The sequence below is a fragment of the Channa argus genome, chromosome 7 (assembly GCF_033026475.1).
Source record: "Channa argus isolate prfri chromosome 7, Channa argus male v1.0, whole genome shotgun sequence".
Classification (NCBI taxonomy): domain Eukaryota; kingdom Metazoa; phylum Chordata; class Actinopteri; order Anabantiformes; family Channidae; genus Channa; species Channa argus.
Window position 1 is genome coordinate 1,257,908 of NC_090203.1, and position 18,046 is coordinate 1,275,953.

The window sequence follows — 18,046 nt, forward strand, 5'->3', positions numbered from 1 at the left end:
AAACCCCTCCATTACTGATTACCTTAACTTATCATACTCTGTTATTTTCAGTTCACATTATGTTCCTCGTTATAATAAACTAGTTAGTTATTTGCTTTCAGCCTGCGTCAGGGTTCGGCTGGCACAGCACAAAAATGATCATGGTGACATTTAAGGGAGGTTAAATATTTTCCTTTTCCCCTACGACCAGAGGTTAAAACCTTTTGATTTCATTAATTAAAGCTCAACGCTGAGCTTGTGTCGGATGTGTCCTTACTGAAAAACAAAAGTCAAAGCATCCAATGACTCAGACAAACCTAACAACTTACAAAGTCCAAACAGACAGTAACCACTGTTTGCATGCAGGGCATCACCTGTAGTACAGCAACACAATACTTACAAAGTGGCAAACACCACAGAACTGATTATACAGTCCCAGTGAGAACTTGGCTGACTTGACATGGCTCAACGAAAAGTCTCTTTATCTTTTTCAACAGCTGCCTGCCTTTATTCAAAATCTCTTCTGGGTTGTAACCAGATTAAGGTAATAATCAAATAAGTCAGAGTCATGAGAGTAAAATAAAAACTGTACAATACGGAGTTTTCTTTCAAATCAGGCTCTCTCAGCAGAAAAAAGCTATTTGTTAGTATTAAGTTCTCATCATAGAAATAAATACTTATTAAATGTGACCATGACCTGTATGCGCAACAAAAAACATTGATGAAATAATGGATTAACTTTGGGCTTTATGGCAGGTTAGATCTGATCTTTTTAAATATATTTAACGACCTTTTTTTAGGCCCATTAAAAGCATATAAGGTTTTTTTTATTGAGATCTGTAGACACCACAGCTATATTAGTCTCTCGTGCACAAATTGCCTTCAGTCAGCCCCAAACAGAAGATGTAATAATTTAGTAGAGTAACTGCAGACTTTAACTAGGCTATGTGGTGATTTGTGGGGTACTCTGCTCATACTGTGCTCACCAGGTGATGACACACAAAAAAAGTCTATTTCTCTATTTCCAAACACTGAGGTCGACTGTAGGAATTAGTGAACCAGATGTAAAAGTGATGCCTCAGGGTTGAGGTTTAGCAGTATTTTACAGAATCCACAAGCCTTTTCATCCTGAATCCAGCCTCATTAAGGTTAAATGTCATCATCCACAAGTAACTGAAGTTTTAAAATGACTACAAGTCAAAGGTTCAGTTCAGATCGTTGAACCTACTTAATCAACATTAATATAAAGAAAGTTTAATTATGTTGACAACCAGCAGCTCCAAACTGAAAATGGATCAGCAGAAGAGCTTAAATGTTTAATTTCACTGTAAATGGTACAATGACATTAGATATTAGATATTACCGCATCATAAATGAATATTGATTGTTGGGAGGAACAAAACAGCTGGAACATACTGACTGTTTACTGATACTGATTTTTCTGCCGTTGGTTACAAACAAAAACAGAGCTCCTGATCCACAACCCTGAGATTAACAAGCTCCAAATGTGACAACACGTAGAAGCAGCGGTAGGGTATTAATAAATGTGAGTATTTTGCTAATCAGGAACTGGATCAAAAAGCAATTGGTTATCTGGACAAGTGTTAATTTCTTTAAAAGAAAAACTCAATTAAAAAAATTAAATGTCTAATTTTTCATGAGGAAGACATGTTTAAAACAAAACCCAAATCGATCAAAACACCCAAGGATGTGCAGAATTTGTGGGTTTGTCTATCTTAGAGCTTGTGTGCTCCTTCAAGGCTGTCAGAGGTCAGAAATCTTTGAAAACCCTCTTGGTTAGTCTCCAGGTGTGTTGCTTCTGCTAGTCGGACCAGCAACGTCTGCCAGTATCTCATCAGCTTAACTGTGCAGTGGATTGATGAGGATAAACTCAAAAGTCAGATTAGAAACACAACGGTTTAGTCCTCATATTGGTACTATGTGTTGGCAAACCCTCAGTTGTAAGGACTTGTACTCAGTGAGGGGGGTATCAGCACATACCTACTAGCACTTCAGCTAATGGTGTGGTAGCTCTCTCGAAAGCAGTCATTCCGTCAGCACACAACTATTCTCTGGCATTTATTAAACTTTTACAGGTCCAGCCGTTTCCGTTTTTATTGTGGGGATTGAGCGAAAAGAAGGCAGAAATTGATGAAATCTTAGTGTAACGGCACATTAAATCCCAACAACCCAAATTATTTAAAGCTCTGAAAGTCCCCCTGCTACCTCCAGGCCAAAGAAGGCACTATTCTGCCCTTTAGCAGCAATTATCAGTCTTGTGAGTGGGCAACCCTCCTAAAAATAGACCTAATATTTTATATTCAGGAAAACCCTGCTGATACAGCTGCACATTCCCGACACTATCTGTGAATGGAATACAGACATCCTGACTAACAGGAGGCAAATGCTGTGGCATCCACCTTTTTGCTTGTAAGTTGTAAGAATAGTGGTTTGTATGTACAACGTACACTCAACATTTGCGAGATCTGCCACAGAAACATTTCTATTTTTGACCAAACTGCTTGTTTTAATGAGCATTAATTATTAGAAAACACCTCTCCTCATAAAGACTCTGTATATCTGTCAGAACTGTTAAGACTCTCTGGAGCTCGGCTACATATTGATGGAGATATGAATGATGAACCTATGTTAGGAGTAACGATCATTGGTTCTTATTTCTAGTTCAAAAAGTACGACCAAAATGGCATCAGTTTCCTGTGATTTCCTGGAGCTCCCCCCCCCCGGAGCCCCGCCCTCTTCTCCTGCTAATCATCAAAAACACAGCAATGAAGCAGGTGGAGCCATTTAAATTCCTCTGGACCTTCATCACTAACAAATTGAAGTAGACACCGACTAATCGCCCATAACTAATTTATTAGTCAGGAACAACAACATTAACCTCCTACAGTAAAAAGACACAAGGATCAGACTTCCCCATGTGCTCAGTTACATCAGCATTTCCTAGACAAGTCAACATGACAAACACATACGGTCTCAAATTAATATTGATAGATCTGGTTTCTTGAAATCTATTTCTGGCTTCACATGAAAAGAAAATGATTAAAATCCACATGCTTTCACAATAACAGTAAGATTGATTCATTCCTTAGTGTCCTTCAGTGAAAAGGCCGATTGTGCAAAGACAGAGCTGCTTTTAGAGACTCTACACACAAGCACTATGAGCTGACCTTCAGGTTCTGGTCATCTGCTCTGAGCAGATCTGTACCAATCTTTTCAGTGGAATGTGGAGGTGCAACACTGTGGGATATTTTAAACACCAGGCAAGAATTAACCTGGGTTATCAAACTTCTTGACATCTTCCCTGATCATATTCTTAATGAATATAATGTCATAGTGTTGCCATTCTGATAGGAGGCTACAGAATTGTTCATTCACTGTACATATGACATCTACTGTGGGCAACAGATAAATCCACTGTTGCTCTACATTTCTATCAGTTTTCTTCTTCGGTCAAGTTATTTCTGGGGTTTTTCCTTTTACAACTCAAGGGTCTAAGAACAGAGGATTTCTAAGAGCAAACTGAGGTAAATGTGTCAATTGTACTTTGGGGGTTACATAAATAAACCTGATATGATTTTAACCTGCAATCAGTCCACAGCTAATGTACTGGTCATTATCTGATCAAATAGGACACACTGTGGTTTGTCGTATTAAATTTAAAAAATAAATAAAGAAATAAATAAAGCACTGCTTAATTACAGGGATCTAATTATAAACTGCATGTTATTTCACAATGTCGAGATAAAAAAAAAACATTATGATTACAATATGGGACTATAACAATATTTACTATAATATTACATGGTCATGTCGCTGCATCCTGAGCCCTTTAAAATGGACACAATCGGTTGTTGAATGTAGGCAGCCTTCTTTGGGAAACATTTGGGAAACAGCTTTTTTTCTCCCACCACAGTTCAGCCGAGCTGCTCACCAAGCAGATAATGTTAAACCAGTACATAAACTAATCTTAGATGCAGACGCACGGAGGAGCAGCTTGCTCGACATACCTGGAAAACATCAACAACTGTGAGCTTTGCAAAGAATCTCACCCTGCAGTCAAATTTCTCTGATCAGAACACGGCACAGGGCAACTAAGATTCGACTAGCGTTACTCAAATACAGGAAGCCATACTGGGGACATGCCGAGACCAAGGAGGACAAAACAAGTTTCAGCTAGACAGCACAGTGTTAGACCCCAATTTCCAGAGAGTCTGCCAAGTAAATAACAGACAGAGGGTGAAAGCTGAAAACAACACAGATGCAGAATCAGGTATTTCTTTCAAAAGGAAACACGTTTGTAGAGTATACCATTTTTTTAAATGCTGATTTATTATTTTATAAAAGGGCATTTGGTCAAGTCATCAGTTTTCTTCATTTTTTTCATACAGTACGCTTTTTATGATTGGAATATGGAACAGTGAGATTTCGGGAATTGTTACATCTCAAAATACTTACAATTCCAAAAAGAAAAAAAATGATCAGACTGCACCATAGTACAGATTATAATTTAAACTAAAATGATCAAACAAGTCCTTAGTGTTGCTGAGTGCTGATGAACCATTTGATTTAGATCTATTTCTGACAGTGACAGTAGCTTTACATGCATCATCCAGTGATGAGTTTAGATACTTCTCATTTGGGTGTTTGATATAAAGTAAAACAGCTGTCGGCCTGAACCCTAAGAAGCTTGTGAACGCACGTGTTGGGGAAAACACCGTATCAACTTAGATTGTTTAGCAAAAGAAACCAATAAAATAAGTGGAGAATCTTCTTTAAAAGAGAGACAGGACCAAAGCAGCAGCGTCAGCAACATCATTACAAAATTCAAAAATCATGCAAGCACATTAACTAACCAAAATAAGGAAGAATGAGAAACACTGGCCTGTATAACCCAATACAAAGTAACAGCAGCACAAACCATGTATTTCAAAATGATACAGTAACACACTTTTAACTGCAGGACTGTTGCATTGCACTTGACAAAGTGCCAACTGAATGTCTTCACACTTTTCCTTAAAACTTGAAGATGCACTGAATCTGTGAGCAGTGCTTTGAAATGCTGCATCGTGCATCTCAGATTTCTGTACTGCAGACAACAAGAATCCTTCAGTCTCAGAGAAACTGCATGTCATCGCCAAACAGCTTCAACATGGAGCTATGGCTGCCACCAACACACACACACACCCTCATGCTATTAGCTGATTGGACCACCCACACACTCATGCTGCAGTGTGTGTGTCCGTGTGTGTGTGTAAAAGACAAGAGTAAGATGAATTCCCAGAAGAGTCCCAAAGGGTGGTATTGTTAGTAAATGCAGGAGGGGGTGGTGTATGTGTCTCAAGTCCCTTTCAGATGCTGAACCTGACATAACTCTCTGTTTTAATGAAATGGTTGCTAAAGCTGTACCTGTTTGACCACGATCAGTGACTGTGATCAGACAGACAACTGTGCTTAGGTCCTTTATCTTAATCTCTACTTTACGGACATTTTGGAGGTTACTCTGTTACTTTGTACTGACATTTAACCATATTATGTTCTTCTTGCAGCTCCTAATACAAAGCAAAAAGTACATTTCTGTTGCACCACTTTAGAATATGTCATCGAACTCTAGTTGTACTTGATCAAAAGTTAAAAATACATTAAAAAAAAACTACTGGTCACATCTGAGAATCTGAAAGCAGAATGTACTTCACATATTGTTTTGGAAAGCAGGACTAGTTTCCAGGATTTAGCGGCACACTGGCAGAAATACAATTACCCAAATAATAGAAACACCACCATCACGTCAACATCATATATCAGCCCCATGAAGGTTGGATTTACTGCAAGACTGTACCTAAAATAAATAATCTTGGTTTCAGTAAAAATCAGGGAAGAACATGAGACCAACAACAGTCCAGTATCAGCTCTGCTTTAACAGGCGAATCGGTGGCGTTTCACCTGCTCTGCTGCGACAGAAAACAGAATGACAAATCACAAACTGTGTCATTTAGTCTTTCTGCAACACACGATGTCCAAATGTGTCGGCAGTACGGCTGCACCATTTGTGACTAAAACAATAACCCTGATCATTTCCTCAAGACTCAGATCACAATGATTTATCAGCAGTGATGTTAGTGTGAAACCTCCACACGTTTCAGTACATAATGACAGGAACACTGAGCTTTAAGAAAAACAAAAAAACTTAAGTGCTGGATGGAAGCTGGCACTCAGATCTGCTTTTCATTTATTATTTGATCTGATAAGTCAGGCTCTTATTTCTTTTTGTAAAGTACTAACTGCCAACATCAACCAACATAAATCAAAGTAAGCTTTTCATATGTAGTATGCTACACACCCTGCAGATACAACTAGAAAGTCGTGCAGGCCAAGGAAAACAAGGTAACAGGATAATAAAAATGTAGTTTGGGAACAAGCTAATTTGCCTCTGGGCAAAAAGGAGCTGCTTGGCCTGTAATGACCCCCAGACCCTCCCCTTTATTTGATATGTACAGTTTTTCCAACACTGGCTTCACCTTTGCTTTCAATTGAGAAAATGTATCGTATCGCACTAAACTGAAAGAACAGACTCTTAAAACTGCATCTGATGTCAGGACAGTCAAGACTCAACAACACTGCAAAGCCCTCATCTATTACGGAATATTACTTCTGCAACGAACAACGAGATGCCCCACAGCCCTGGGGGATGTACTTCACAGAGTAGTTCATTTTCCTAAAGCTGCCTCAGATGAATAAAACAGTCTTTAATACATATCCTTCTAAATTGTAATATTATGTAACGATGCAACAATTTAAGGCACCAATGAGTCTGTCTGTTATGGTACTGAGTGATCAGTCTGTCTAACAAATTTCTGGAGATTGTTCAAATTGCTTAAAAAAAAGTCTCCTGAAGACATGTTGTCAAATCTATAAATATATTTAATTTACTCTCATAACCGACTATGAGAAATGACAAACAGTCATATTTGAGAAGCTAAATCCAAAAAAAATGATCAATTATCAGCACAGTGTTGTCGTTTTGTGTTGACTGCTAATGGACAAAATAACCAGCCAAGACAGAACATCTGGCTTTGAAAATCCATAAATATCTGACAAATCAAAGCATAAAAAAATGTAATTATTGAGACGCAAATAAAGAACCAAACGCCAATAGATTTGTAACCCTATTATACACCACTGCTGTATGAATAACATCTGTCTGGGAGAGAAAGAAATTATAGTTAATGTCTCCTTGATTAGAAATGCTACTATTTTACCCTTTTGATCCAATACAATAATCACACATTTCTTATAAAATGATCTGTAAAAATCCTAAAACAGTCCGGTTTTAGTGTTGGGCAGTGGAAACCTCCAGAAAGGCTTTTTCCACATGATCCCAGAGCAAAGCTAAAAGAAACACATCCAGAAGCGTAAACACTGCTGGCTGCGCCAGCGCCAGTCAGTCAGGCCAGTCGCGCTTTATCAGCGCGGTTTACTTGGGTCAACGTGAAAACACTTACAATTACACAATCCCACGTTTCAGACGCAGCACCCGGCCCATCCTGGATGAGGCAACAGTCAGAATGAACCTTTACGAGGAAAACGCTGAGAATCACGCCCCAACTTGTATATCAACACCATCAAATTCCGTTTAAGAGAACGACAGATTCGAAGCCAACGTGTGTTCAAACAGCAACACTCCCATTAGAAAACGCTCGATGTTCCACCTGTGTTTTCAGCGGGGCGTTCGCCGCGCTTCTTCAACTTTGCCACGGTTTTCCGTGAAGTACGTGCGGTTACGTGACTCACTTGGACGCCGAATTAAGCAGAAGAACGCGAGAACCAGAGACATGTATCGACCTGCTTGTTAGATCGATTTGTGGCATTAAACACGCACAGCGTGAAAAGCCAGATTTCTGAACGGAGTTCGGCGGGACGTCTTCCCCGCGGTGAGCCGAACGTACTGGGGCAGGCAGGGTGACAGCGACGTTAACGTAACATAGTAAACAAGCCACGTTAGCTCCCGCAGCTAGTTCATGCTAACGCCGCTAAAGACGAATCGGAAATTCACACCAAGAGGCAACAGCGGTTGGTGCAAACGCTCCATATCTGACAAAACCACAAACTTGATCGTTTATATTCGTCTCAACTTTAAGCAGAGCGCCATGTAGAGGCAGTCACGTAACATTATCTTGAAGCCTGACAAGCCAGGCAAGGCCTCTCTTCCTCCGGGCAGCTCTCCTCCTCCTGCCTCCGTCTCACACTTACCCTGGTCGAGGTGATGTCCATCATAACCTCCTGGAAGGCGGCTGTCTCCTCGGCCTGCCGCTGGGTATGTAGAGCTATCTTCTCGCTAAACTTTCGGGGATTGGAAGCCCCGGACCCGGTGCCCGAGGCGGGTCCGGGTCCGGGTCCACAGCCGCCTGTACCCGTCGCAGACATCTTCACCGAGCGGACGGGACAACTTGACGTAGAGGAACGATTTTCACCAGAGAGGGGCGAGAAAGTGAAGAGCTCTCACTCTGCAGCCACTTCTGAGGAGCGCAAGTGTCAGTTATGGTCGTTTTTGGAACGCAGAGCACGGAAGTCTGTGGCTTTTTTTGCTGTTTAATTCCATGTCTTTAATTAATTTAATTGAGCTAAAACATCCTTAACAACTTTGCGGAGGGAAGAATAAACCGAAATAAAAGGTTTAACATTTTGTTTAACTGTTTAAAAAGCTTTAACATCAACAAACAAACTATCATCTAAGACACTGTTTTCTTTAAAGAGTTTTTCATGGGACATAAATAGGGTAAATAACACAATAATTGGGTCAAATATTCAAGTTTCATACCTGGATAATTTGTTGTTAAAAGTGCCAAAGTAGTGCAGCATCAATGCTGGGATTTTAAAAGAAATACAAACGTTATATCTTTACAATGTCACATCTATTTTGAAACTCTACAGGTTCAGACCTGTACAGTTTGATTCCCACTGTAAAATCACTTTCCTCTTTTGGTTTTGTCTGAGATCAACACAGGAGAAAAGGCGCACCGACAGGTTTAGCCTTTACAAAGAGGGTGAGTCATCCTGTCGAACACAGTCCAGCTTTGGTTATTGAGGAAAAGTGGCAGCGCGCCACCTGCCGACAGGTTCCAGCTGCTGCAACGCCGACACTGAAAAGCGAGAAGCAACTTCCTGAATGAATGATGGGATTGTGATTCAATAGTAATTCTGTAATAATCTACGGGTTTTCACCTGATTACATAGGAAAAGCCTCAGTCAAAGGTCACGGTTTGGAGCTGCAGGAGTTCATCGTCCCCAATAACACCTTAACTTCCTCTACAGATATGTAAATATGTGCTAAAAAGAGAAAAAAGTTTCCTGCAGAACATGCGTGGGCTGGTTTATGGCGATATGAGGGCAGTGAGTAACAGCAGCAGAGAAGTAAAAGGTTAATTAAAGCTCAGTTTAGCTTATTAAAAAACGTTTCTTTCTTTCAAAAAGGTTGTGAATCTATATATATAAGTACTTTCTGAAAGAAAACCCCCAAAATGTACAGTTTATCTTTATTATTATATATTTTAAGGCCGGTGTGTAAATGCGTCTACTCCTCACTTCTGTGTAATATTATCGCAGGATTAAAAGTGTTTTGCATCACTTTGTGGTTATGTTGCATCCACATGTTTGCTCAGTATGTGTTAGTGGCCATTTTGCTTTTTTGTTATCATCATTTGTGGTTGATCTGTGTCCCTCTGTGGTCTCTTCAGTCTGAGCTCTGTAACTTAAAACTCATTATTAAAGCCACAGCCTCACTCTGGATTTGAACCTCTGGCTCTAGGAGCAGTCCAGGATCTTGAAGAGCAGCCCCTGATAAAAATTAGGTCCTCTTGTACTTTAACTTGGGTGGGAAATATTGATTCTCTTATTAAAATATGAAGCATTTTTTAAAATATGACAACCCTCATTAAATGTTAATTTTAAATCTTGACCTTAACAACACAGGTTTCCAGGTTTTCATCAGTAGCTAAACTAAAATAAACCTTTGTTTATGCGGCCCTGAGGTGCAAAACCCGAGACAAATTTTCCATAAGACAAATAATACAAATATTAGTGAAATATTTGTGGTACACAGTTATACAGATTTTTTTTATTTTTCAGAATTCTGTTTGATAACATGACAAAACTTCTATAATCAACAAAATTTGAATGTCAGTTAAGGTGTGACCGGAAAAAAATATAAAACAATGACCCATTTAATACACAAAATGATTAAAACGCTAGAACACAGATTTTGGAGATTTCATTATAAAAATACATTTCTTATACATTTCTGTTTGACATTTTCTGAAACCTATTACTGATATTACACCAACACCCCATTTTCTGCACTTTTTCAGCTCATGAAATTCATTTAAAAGTCCACTATTGCTTTTGTTCAACCCAGCGTTTCTCTGCAGGACCTCATCGAAACAAAATACTTCTTATCAAACTTGGGAGTACGAGGAGGAAAATGGGAAGTTTGTCGTGATCAATAAGACGCAAGTATTTTCTAATACTGAAAGATCAAACATCGCTTTCTACAAACTCTTCGATTAACTTTTTGATTTTTTTTTAATATATAATCTCAAATCCTGTCAGATGTCTGTTGAAAGGTTGGTTTGGTCAAAGGTTGTACTTGAGAGATTCGAGGACACAAAAATCTATTTTCTGATGTTTGCAGAGGACTGTAAGAACAATGTACAAGAATAAGAGAAAAATAAGTAATAGTTATGCATAATTACTGTCTGCATCCAGCTTTGCTGAGACAATTTCCACCTAACCTCAGTCCAGTTTGAATGAGCTTGGGCTCAGACTCGATGGCAGCATTCCTAGATCTTGTTTATATATGGTTGTTGCTTTGCATGGTTGAGATTTAACTTACATTAGTTGACGCAGATACGAACTGTGTTCACTGACACCGGTTTTGTCCATGCAGTGGAGACAGAAGTGTCTTTGTTTTTAATGCAATGGCCCCTCAGGACCCAAGATCACATCCTTTGAGAATTGGTTTTCGTCCTCGTCCCTCTGTGTGGAGAAATTTCTCTGGGTTCTCCAAATGTTTTAATGTTATTATGAATGGCAGATGATCAAATCCCTAAAAATCCAATTTTACACATACAAACAATGTTGTCAACACACAAATTGTCACATAGTACCAAACCTCACCTGATGATGTGTTTTCTTTGTGCTAGTTAAAAAAAAAAAAAAAAAAAAGGTTTTAAATGATTTGCAAATCACCGAATTCGCTTTTACTTAACTTTTTACACACACCCCAAGTTTTCTGGAAATGGTGTTGGAAAATTGTCAGATCCCTTATCCCAACCTTTTTTCAGGTGGGTGATGTTCGAAAGTTCTCAGCGGACTGTTATGAACGAACCTTGTTCACCTTAATAATGTGTGAATTCACAGTTTGACAGACAAACTTTCCTGCCAAATATCTGTGTTGCCACTATTACAGTTTGATGAAGAGCACGGCGGTGACCACAGCGAAGCCCATCAGCAGCATGGCCATTTTGGGCATTCGGTTTCTAGGGGAGCCGAGCTCATGCGGGAGGATCTCCATGAAGGTGATATAGATGAAGGTTCCTGTTGCCAGCCCCTCCAGCGTGCAGCGAGCCAGCCGGTGCTGCGGAGACGCTTTGGTCTCCGTTAGGCCGATGCCCAGTCCGATTCCCAGGGGAGACATTATGGCAAACAGCAGCAGGCAACCAGCCACCACAGACCGCCGGAGCCGTCCCTGACACAACTTGAAAGCCAGGCTAAAGGAGATGATGCTCTTGTGGATCATTAGCGCCAGGCAGATTTCCAGTACATCTTTCCCCTCCTCCTGCAGACCTACCGCCAAACCCTCAAACACAGAGTGCAAAGACAGCGAGAAGACCAGGATGAAGGCACGCAGGGCGGACTGAGAGCTGAAGTCCATGTGGTAATGGCCACCATCAGACTCCACTGGTCCATGATGACTGTGATGGGAGTGACGACGACCGCTCCTGTCGTTTGCCTGGACGCTGGAGTCGACCAGCAGAGCCCGCCGCTCCTCGAAGTTTAAGGATGATTGGTCCTTAAAGGCCAGGATGATCTGCTCCAGGACCAGGACCAGGAAGAAGCCCATGGATACAATGAACTCAGGCAGAGGGAACTGGAGCTGCAAGGAGAGCAGAAGAAAAGAGTTTATACAGGTTAAATTCAATTCAACTTTATTTATATTGCGCCAATTCCCAACAAAGTCATCTCAAGGCACTTTACAGAATAAAGTCAAGACTATAAAGATGTATAGAGAGAATCCAACAATTCCCCCTTGAACAAGCCCCAGGCAACACTGGAGAGGAAAAACTCCCTTTAAGGGAAGAAACCTCCAGCAGAACCGGTTGGGTCGAGTGGAAAGTGAAGAGAGAAAAGAAAAGAGCAACAAAAGCAACAATAAAACATTGGGCAGGTTGGTAGGACCAGTAGCTGCATGCTGGAAGACACGCCGGGGACACCTGCAGAAAGGGACAGAGAGAGGGGGACAGAGAAGGCGACTATGGGAGAAAACACACAGAGTTAATGACATACAGTGGTGACAATTGCGGGATGAGAGGAGAGGAGAGAGGGTCAAGAGGAGGAAAGGAGCTCAGTGCATTGGGGGGGGCAGCATAAGTATAACTAACTATATGCTTTATTAAAGAGGAAGGTTTTGAGCAGAGACTTAAATGTAGAGAGGTTACAACCCATATAAAGTATTACAGTACAGTTCTGTAAGATGTGAAAGCATCAGCAGCACATAACACAAATACTGCTACATGAAGAGCTGCATTCAAAAACCTTTACAGTACTACAGATGAAGAACCTTTTTTTTTTCCACAATGTATAAAAATTTCTCAGTTTGAGCCTGAATTATGGCTCCTATGCATGATTTTAGAAATATAGTAAACTGTTGTTTTGTAAAATTCTCACTTGTTGGATCTGTTAAGATGCTGTCTCTATATCAGCCAACACAGGATGGCAAAGTGCTGACGAGAAGATTCAGTTTAAAGATAAGGAAAAAAAACAGGCAACAACAGAGTCAGTTTAATTTGTGTTCACAGGACATGAAATACAATTAGCGAGGTTAGTATGAACGGTTTGGTCTGAGCCTGACAGAAAACACGCTGCAAAACCAACACCAGGAGTTAAAGGAGTCTGAAAAATAGTTGGTATATTCACTGCTTAATTATGTTTAGCTTCTGTGATTTGGGTTTTATCTAAAACACACACACACACACACACACACACACACACACAGGAGCGACTTGGGGTCCATTGTTTTACCCAAGGACACTTTACACTTTGGCATATGGACCAGAGAAGCCGGCGTTCGCTCCGTCGACCCTGCATTTAGCAGACAACACGCTCTGTTTCCTAAACTGCAGCCACTCATGTCTCCTAGATAAATGAGAAGCTCCTGTTTACTCTTTAATGCAGGTTGACGTGACTGTGCATTTCCAGAAAAGCGAGTGCCAGGAAGCAGCAAAAAAGACAAAGTACCAGTGTGTTGAAAGGCAGGAATTGTGGGAAGAAGCCCCCCCCCCCCCCACCCCACCCCACACACACACACACACACACACACACACACACACACACACACAGTTACTGTAATCTTTATCTGTAAATTTAACTCGTCAAAGCAATAAACCAGCTGGAGGTTTGTTCAACTGTTGGTTTTGTGCAGGAGGAGAGTGATTCTTGTTAAATACCCGCCTCCTTTCACACACACACACGGTTTCCCAGCAGCGTCTTTTTTGGCTTTGACCTTCAGCTGCCTTCCATCTGAAAATCTTTCTCAAACTGTTCAAGCTCCACATTACAGGCTCAGTCCACCGCTTTGGTCCAAACAATGGTTTGATGGATTGCCATAAGCTTTGTCACAGATGCCCACAGAGACCTGACGATGAATTATAAAGAGTTCAAAATGCCAAACTAAGAGAAAAGAGTCTTTTTGATGATGACTGATGATGGGACAGGCATGTTTCTGCTCACATGTTCAGCAATTCTCTAACATGTTGAGAAATTACCAGAAAAAGACTAGAGACACAAAACAATCCCAAACAGATACATCTATCCAGCCATTATCTGTGACCACCTATCCAGTTTAGGGTCATGGGGGGGCTGGAATCTATCCCAGCAGTCAGGGAAGAACATGCAAACTCCATACGACAACCTTTTATCTGTGAGGCGGCAGCGCTAACCGCTCCACCACCGTGCTGCCCCAAAAGGACACATGATGAAACAACACTGCAAACAGATGAAAAGCAGCACAAAGATGAGCCTACCATGATCCCCGCGTTGCTGAAGGCCTCGTTGATGCCCTGCAGGTAATCAGGCAGCAGGTCCAACAGGCAGGTGGCCAAGAAAACTCCTCCAGCGAAACAGCTGATCAAACTCAGCAGCCTGCGCCGCAAATCTGCAACATCAACAACGAGGCTCAAGTTGGATCAAAGGTAGAAATGGTGTCGCAGTTCAAACCCTGGAGACAGAAGCAACATTTGCTCCAAATATAAAGGAATTTAACTTGCAAATTCAGTCGTATATTATGTCCAGTTGCTTCACAAAGTATTTGTATCTTTTGTTGTGCGCAGTGACATTAATTCTACTTTTGGTTCCTATGAGAACGGACACTCAGACTTGTGCCCCCATTGCTTCTGGTCTCTAACCTGAGTCCGTGCTGCAGCGTCCCATTCCCCGGACGATGCACAGCGGAGCTAAACCGAACACCAGTGTGATGGACAGCAGGACTGCCAGCGCTCCCAGTTTGATCTCCAGGGCGGGGACGTCAGCTGGGTTGAGCTGCGGGTTCAGCAGCTCCCTCCCCGGAGACAAGCGCACAGAAGCGGAAAGTCTGCCCTCATCAGACATGTTTAATCTGGTTTCTCTGCGCCTCCTCTGCGTCACTTCGGTGTCAGACGGCAGGGGGGACGAGGGGGGACGAGGTCTCAAACACTGACTGCCATGGACTGACACGGACGGAGAGAGTCTGTGGGACAGAGAGAAAATACAGTACAGTACCACACAGGCAGAGACTCCCAGAACTGATCTGACCTCTGATCTGTGGCTGGATTCAAATCTGAACATCTGCCCAGATGTTCACGCACAGAAGATGGATCATAATCAGAGTCCATCTTCACCAACAGCTAAAGCTGTCAGTTCAGCTTTAGGTGCTAAGCTCAAAAAACGTTTGGAGCATCTTCAGTTGTAGCTGCTTCTTGAAATAAATGTGAATTGTGCTTGTGGGTTTTTCCCGTCGTCGTTTATACGTGTTGGACATTGTTAGTTGTAATGTTGGGATGTTGGCTGATCACATTAAGATCGGCCATTTGCTGAACGTGCGTCTCACGCTGCTCTGTACATATCGTAGTTGTTCGCTCAGCCTTCTAGATATAGTAAGACATACTGTAGGACTCCCCTCGACGTCCTTAAACGGACCTCCATTTTGGGCACCAAGCGACTGAAGGACCAGCTCAGTCGCTTGGTGTTTTGGAATAATTGGAATTGTAAATTCCCCAAAACTATCTCAGTACGGCCCCAGATGTAAGGGATGAGTCGGACATCTCAGAGAGAACATGTGTGAATAAATAAATGGTAACTTTTTCATCTGAAAATCCAAACATGAAATAAAGTACATCTTAGGTTTGTACATGTACTTTGATAACAGCAGGATAAAGTCTGAGAAAAAAAAAATACAATTTAAAACATAATGTCCTTTAGTACAAAGTATGTAAACATGAAAAATATTAATACCTCCAAAAACATGTTCAGTTACAGGCAGAGGCTGAAGAAAGTACTCTACTACAGGTACAGTACTGTGCGGAAATCTTAGGCCACATTCAGAATCGGTATTTATTCCTAGATCTCTCTATTAAGACATAACCGGAAAATACAGGAAATATCTGCACAATATTACACAAAACACACCAAATGCTTGTCAATGTTTTTAATACTGTGTACATACGTTCTACAGTTTCTAGTTGTATTCTAATATATAAAAATATATATAAAAACTACAACCCACCAAAACAAAAGAATACACATTTGAAGTACAATGAGCATCACGCCTACTTCAACTTACATGTTTGGATGGAAGTATTTCTATAAAGTAACTTCGAAAGTTTCCAATGCAGGACTTTCACTTGTGTATTTCTACTGCGCGCTACTTCACCCAAGTATCAGTTTCAGTGCGTGTAGTTTCTGTAGTTGTAGTACAGTCTGAAGTTTTAAATTACTTCTGACAGGATTCAACGGGATTTTCCACCAGCAAACAACAGATTCGGGATCTCGGATCAGTGTCTGGCGACCGCAGAAAAACTCCACCGACGTGGAAACTTCGCTCAAACTTGAGACGTCTTTGAACGTCTCCGTGTCCTCGGGGACAAAACTTCCGTCCTACCTGATCCCACTTCGTCCTCGGCACAGACGGAGTCCTGTCGAGTCCACTTCAGGGGGGGGGGTCTTGCTGTTCAGGCAACACAGCGCGACTACATGCTGTCGGGAAGTGGTGAGTCAGTTCCCATCAGCTGATGTCACGCGGAGCCGCGGCACGTACAACGCGAGCACACACCGCGTTTCCGTTTTTCACAATAAAAGAGAGGTTCCCTCCTCAATATTAATGAGAATGATTTCGGTCATTTCTTTGAAAGTTAATTAAAGAATAAACAATTAAACCAATATGATGAAGACAAGAGGTGGTAGGATTGCCCCCCCAGGCGAGTGAGGGGGGGGCAGTCCTCCTGCCTGAGTGACAAGGCGGTGGTTGTTACCTGCTGTAAAATATTCAGCACAAGGACAAATCACCAAGTCTCAAATAAAGCTGAGAAAAAACACTATCTTTATAAATACATAAAAATGTATTATTCTGTACATTATTCTGTTACATATTGGACATTTCAGACACTGAACGTCTGACCAGAGGAGTTGGGGATCGAACCGACAACTGGGGATTGGTGGATCGGTCATCTACAGTAATACATCAGTGTTTCTTAATTAATTATGTAATTCATGCAATTCAAATATTCCTCTGATGCACAAGTGCCTCATAACTGTACTTAGGAACATTACTTGAATACATTTATTTGCTGATAAACAGCAGTATGAATACACTTTATACAGCTTTGAATAGATTACATATAAGTGTTGATATAGTGTAATAATAAATAAGTGAATATAGATATACATTGATAAATATGTTTCTATACATGTGCAGATTAAAAAATAAAATAGTGCAATTTAGAAAAATAATATGTAGGGGTTCAAATGACTCAAATAATAACTCAAATGAAGGTGAAGTTTCAAATGAACATAAAACACAAAGGTTCATTAATAAGTTTAAGTTTAAGGTACATTAATAAGTTTTGAAAATATAACAGAAAAATAAATGTATAAATAAATAAAAAATTCAAATTTAAACATGACCATCAATTCAGCATGTGATTAACACTTTATTATGTACAGTGGGCCTTTCCATGCTTTTATTTTGATGGTGCTGCTGCTTGTTTTTCCGGTCTGGTTGAAGTCACTTCATGAAGCTGAAGCTGGGAAGAGGATGGTTCAGCAGTTGACCCTGCAGCTAAACATGAATCCAGGAAAAAGCCAACGTGAATGTCCCGTTGCATCACTTGTTAATCACAGTCACAGTTATAAACCCTCAGTTTATTAGATGTTCAGATTTGGGACTAATTTTAGTAAAATTAGTAAGTAAAATTAAAATTAAGTAAGTAAAAAAGTAAGTAAGTAATAAAAGTAAAATTAGTAGTAAAATTAGTAATTTTAGCAAAATTAGTCCCAAAAGGATTAATTTTAAATATTTCTTTGATAACGTTTGGCTACAACACAGGTGACATTAGTGACACGACACAACCATCACAGATCCTGAAATCAGCTGCGACCGCATCTGCCGATGTAGCTGATTTTTATCTCTGTGTGTCTTGTTATCTTTTAAGGGTCAGTGAAAATCTAAGCTGGTGTCCATGAGCGCAGGTCAAAGTCAACACAAACATAAATACTGAGTGCGTCTGTGCAGCACTGATGTCGT

The 18,046-nt window shown here is 40.7% G+C and overlaps 2 protein-coding genes across 5 annotated transcripts in view; both read right to left on the bottom strand.

The window, feature by feature from the left end:
- LOC137130992 (CREB-regulated transcription coactivator 2-like) overlaps positions 1-8,463 on the bottom strand; it is a 45,090-nt gene extending 36,627 nt beyond the window's left edge. For all 3 annotated transcript variants that reach the window (XM_067511743.1, XM_067511742.1, XM_067511741.1), the window contains exon 1: positions 8,248-8,463. In XM_067511743.1, the coding sequence (XP_067367844.1) occupies positions 8,248-8,421 (174 nt within the window). In that variant the 5' untranslated portion in view covers positions 8,422-8,463. The remainder of the gene's footprint in view (positions 1-8,247) is intronic.
- A 1,617-nt stretch (positions 8,464-10,080) lies between these two features.
- LOC137130994 (zinc transporter ZIP1-like) lies at positions 10,081-16,533 on the bottom strand. Of its 2 annotated transcripts, none has more exons than XM_067511745.1 (4): positions 16,406-16,533; positions 14,676-14,995; positions 14,295-14,425; positions 10,081-12,148 (listed from the first exon to the last, which is right to left on the bottom strand). In XM_067511745.1, the coding sequence occupies exons 2-4, from the start codon at positions 14,875-14,877 to the stop codon at positions 11,456-11,458; spliced, it is 1,026 nt and encodes a 341-aa protein (XP_067367846.1). In that variant the 5' UTR covers positions 14,878-14,995; positions 16,406-16,533; the 3' UTR covers positions 10,081-11,455. The 2 variants fall into 2 exon arrangements, with proteins under 2 accessions (XP_067367846.1, XP_067367845.1); XM_067511744.1 differs by having other exon boundaries at positions 16,088-16,526.
- Between the last annotated feature and the right edge of the window lie 1,513 nt (positions 16,534-18,046).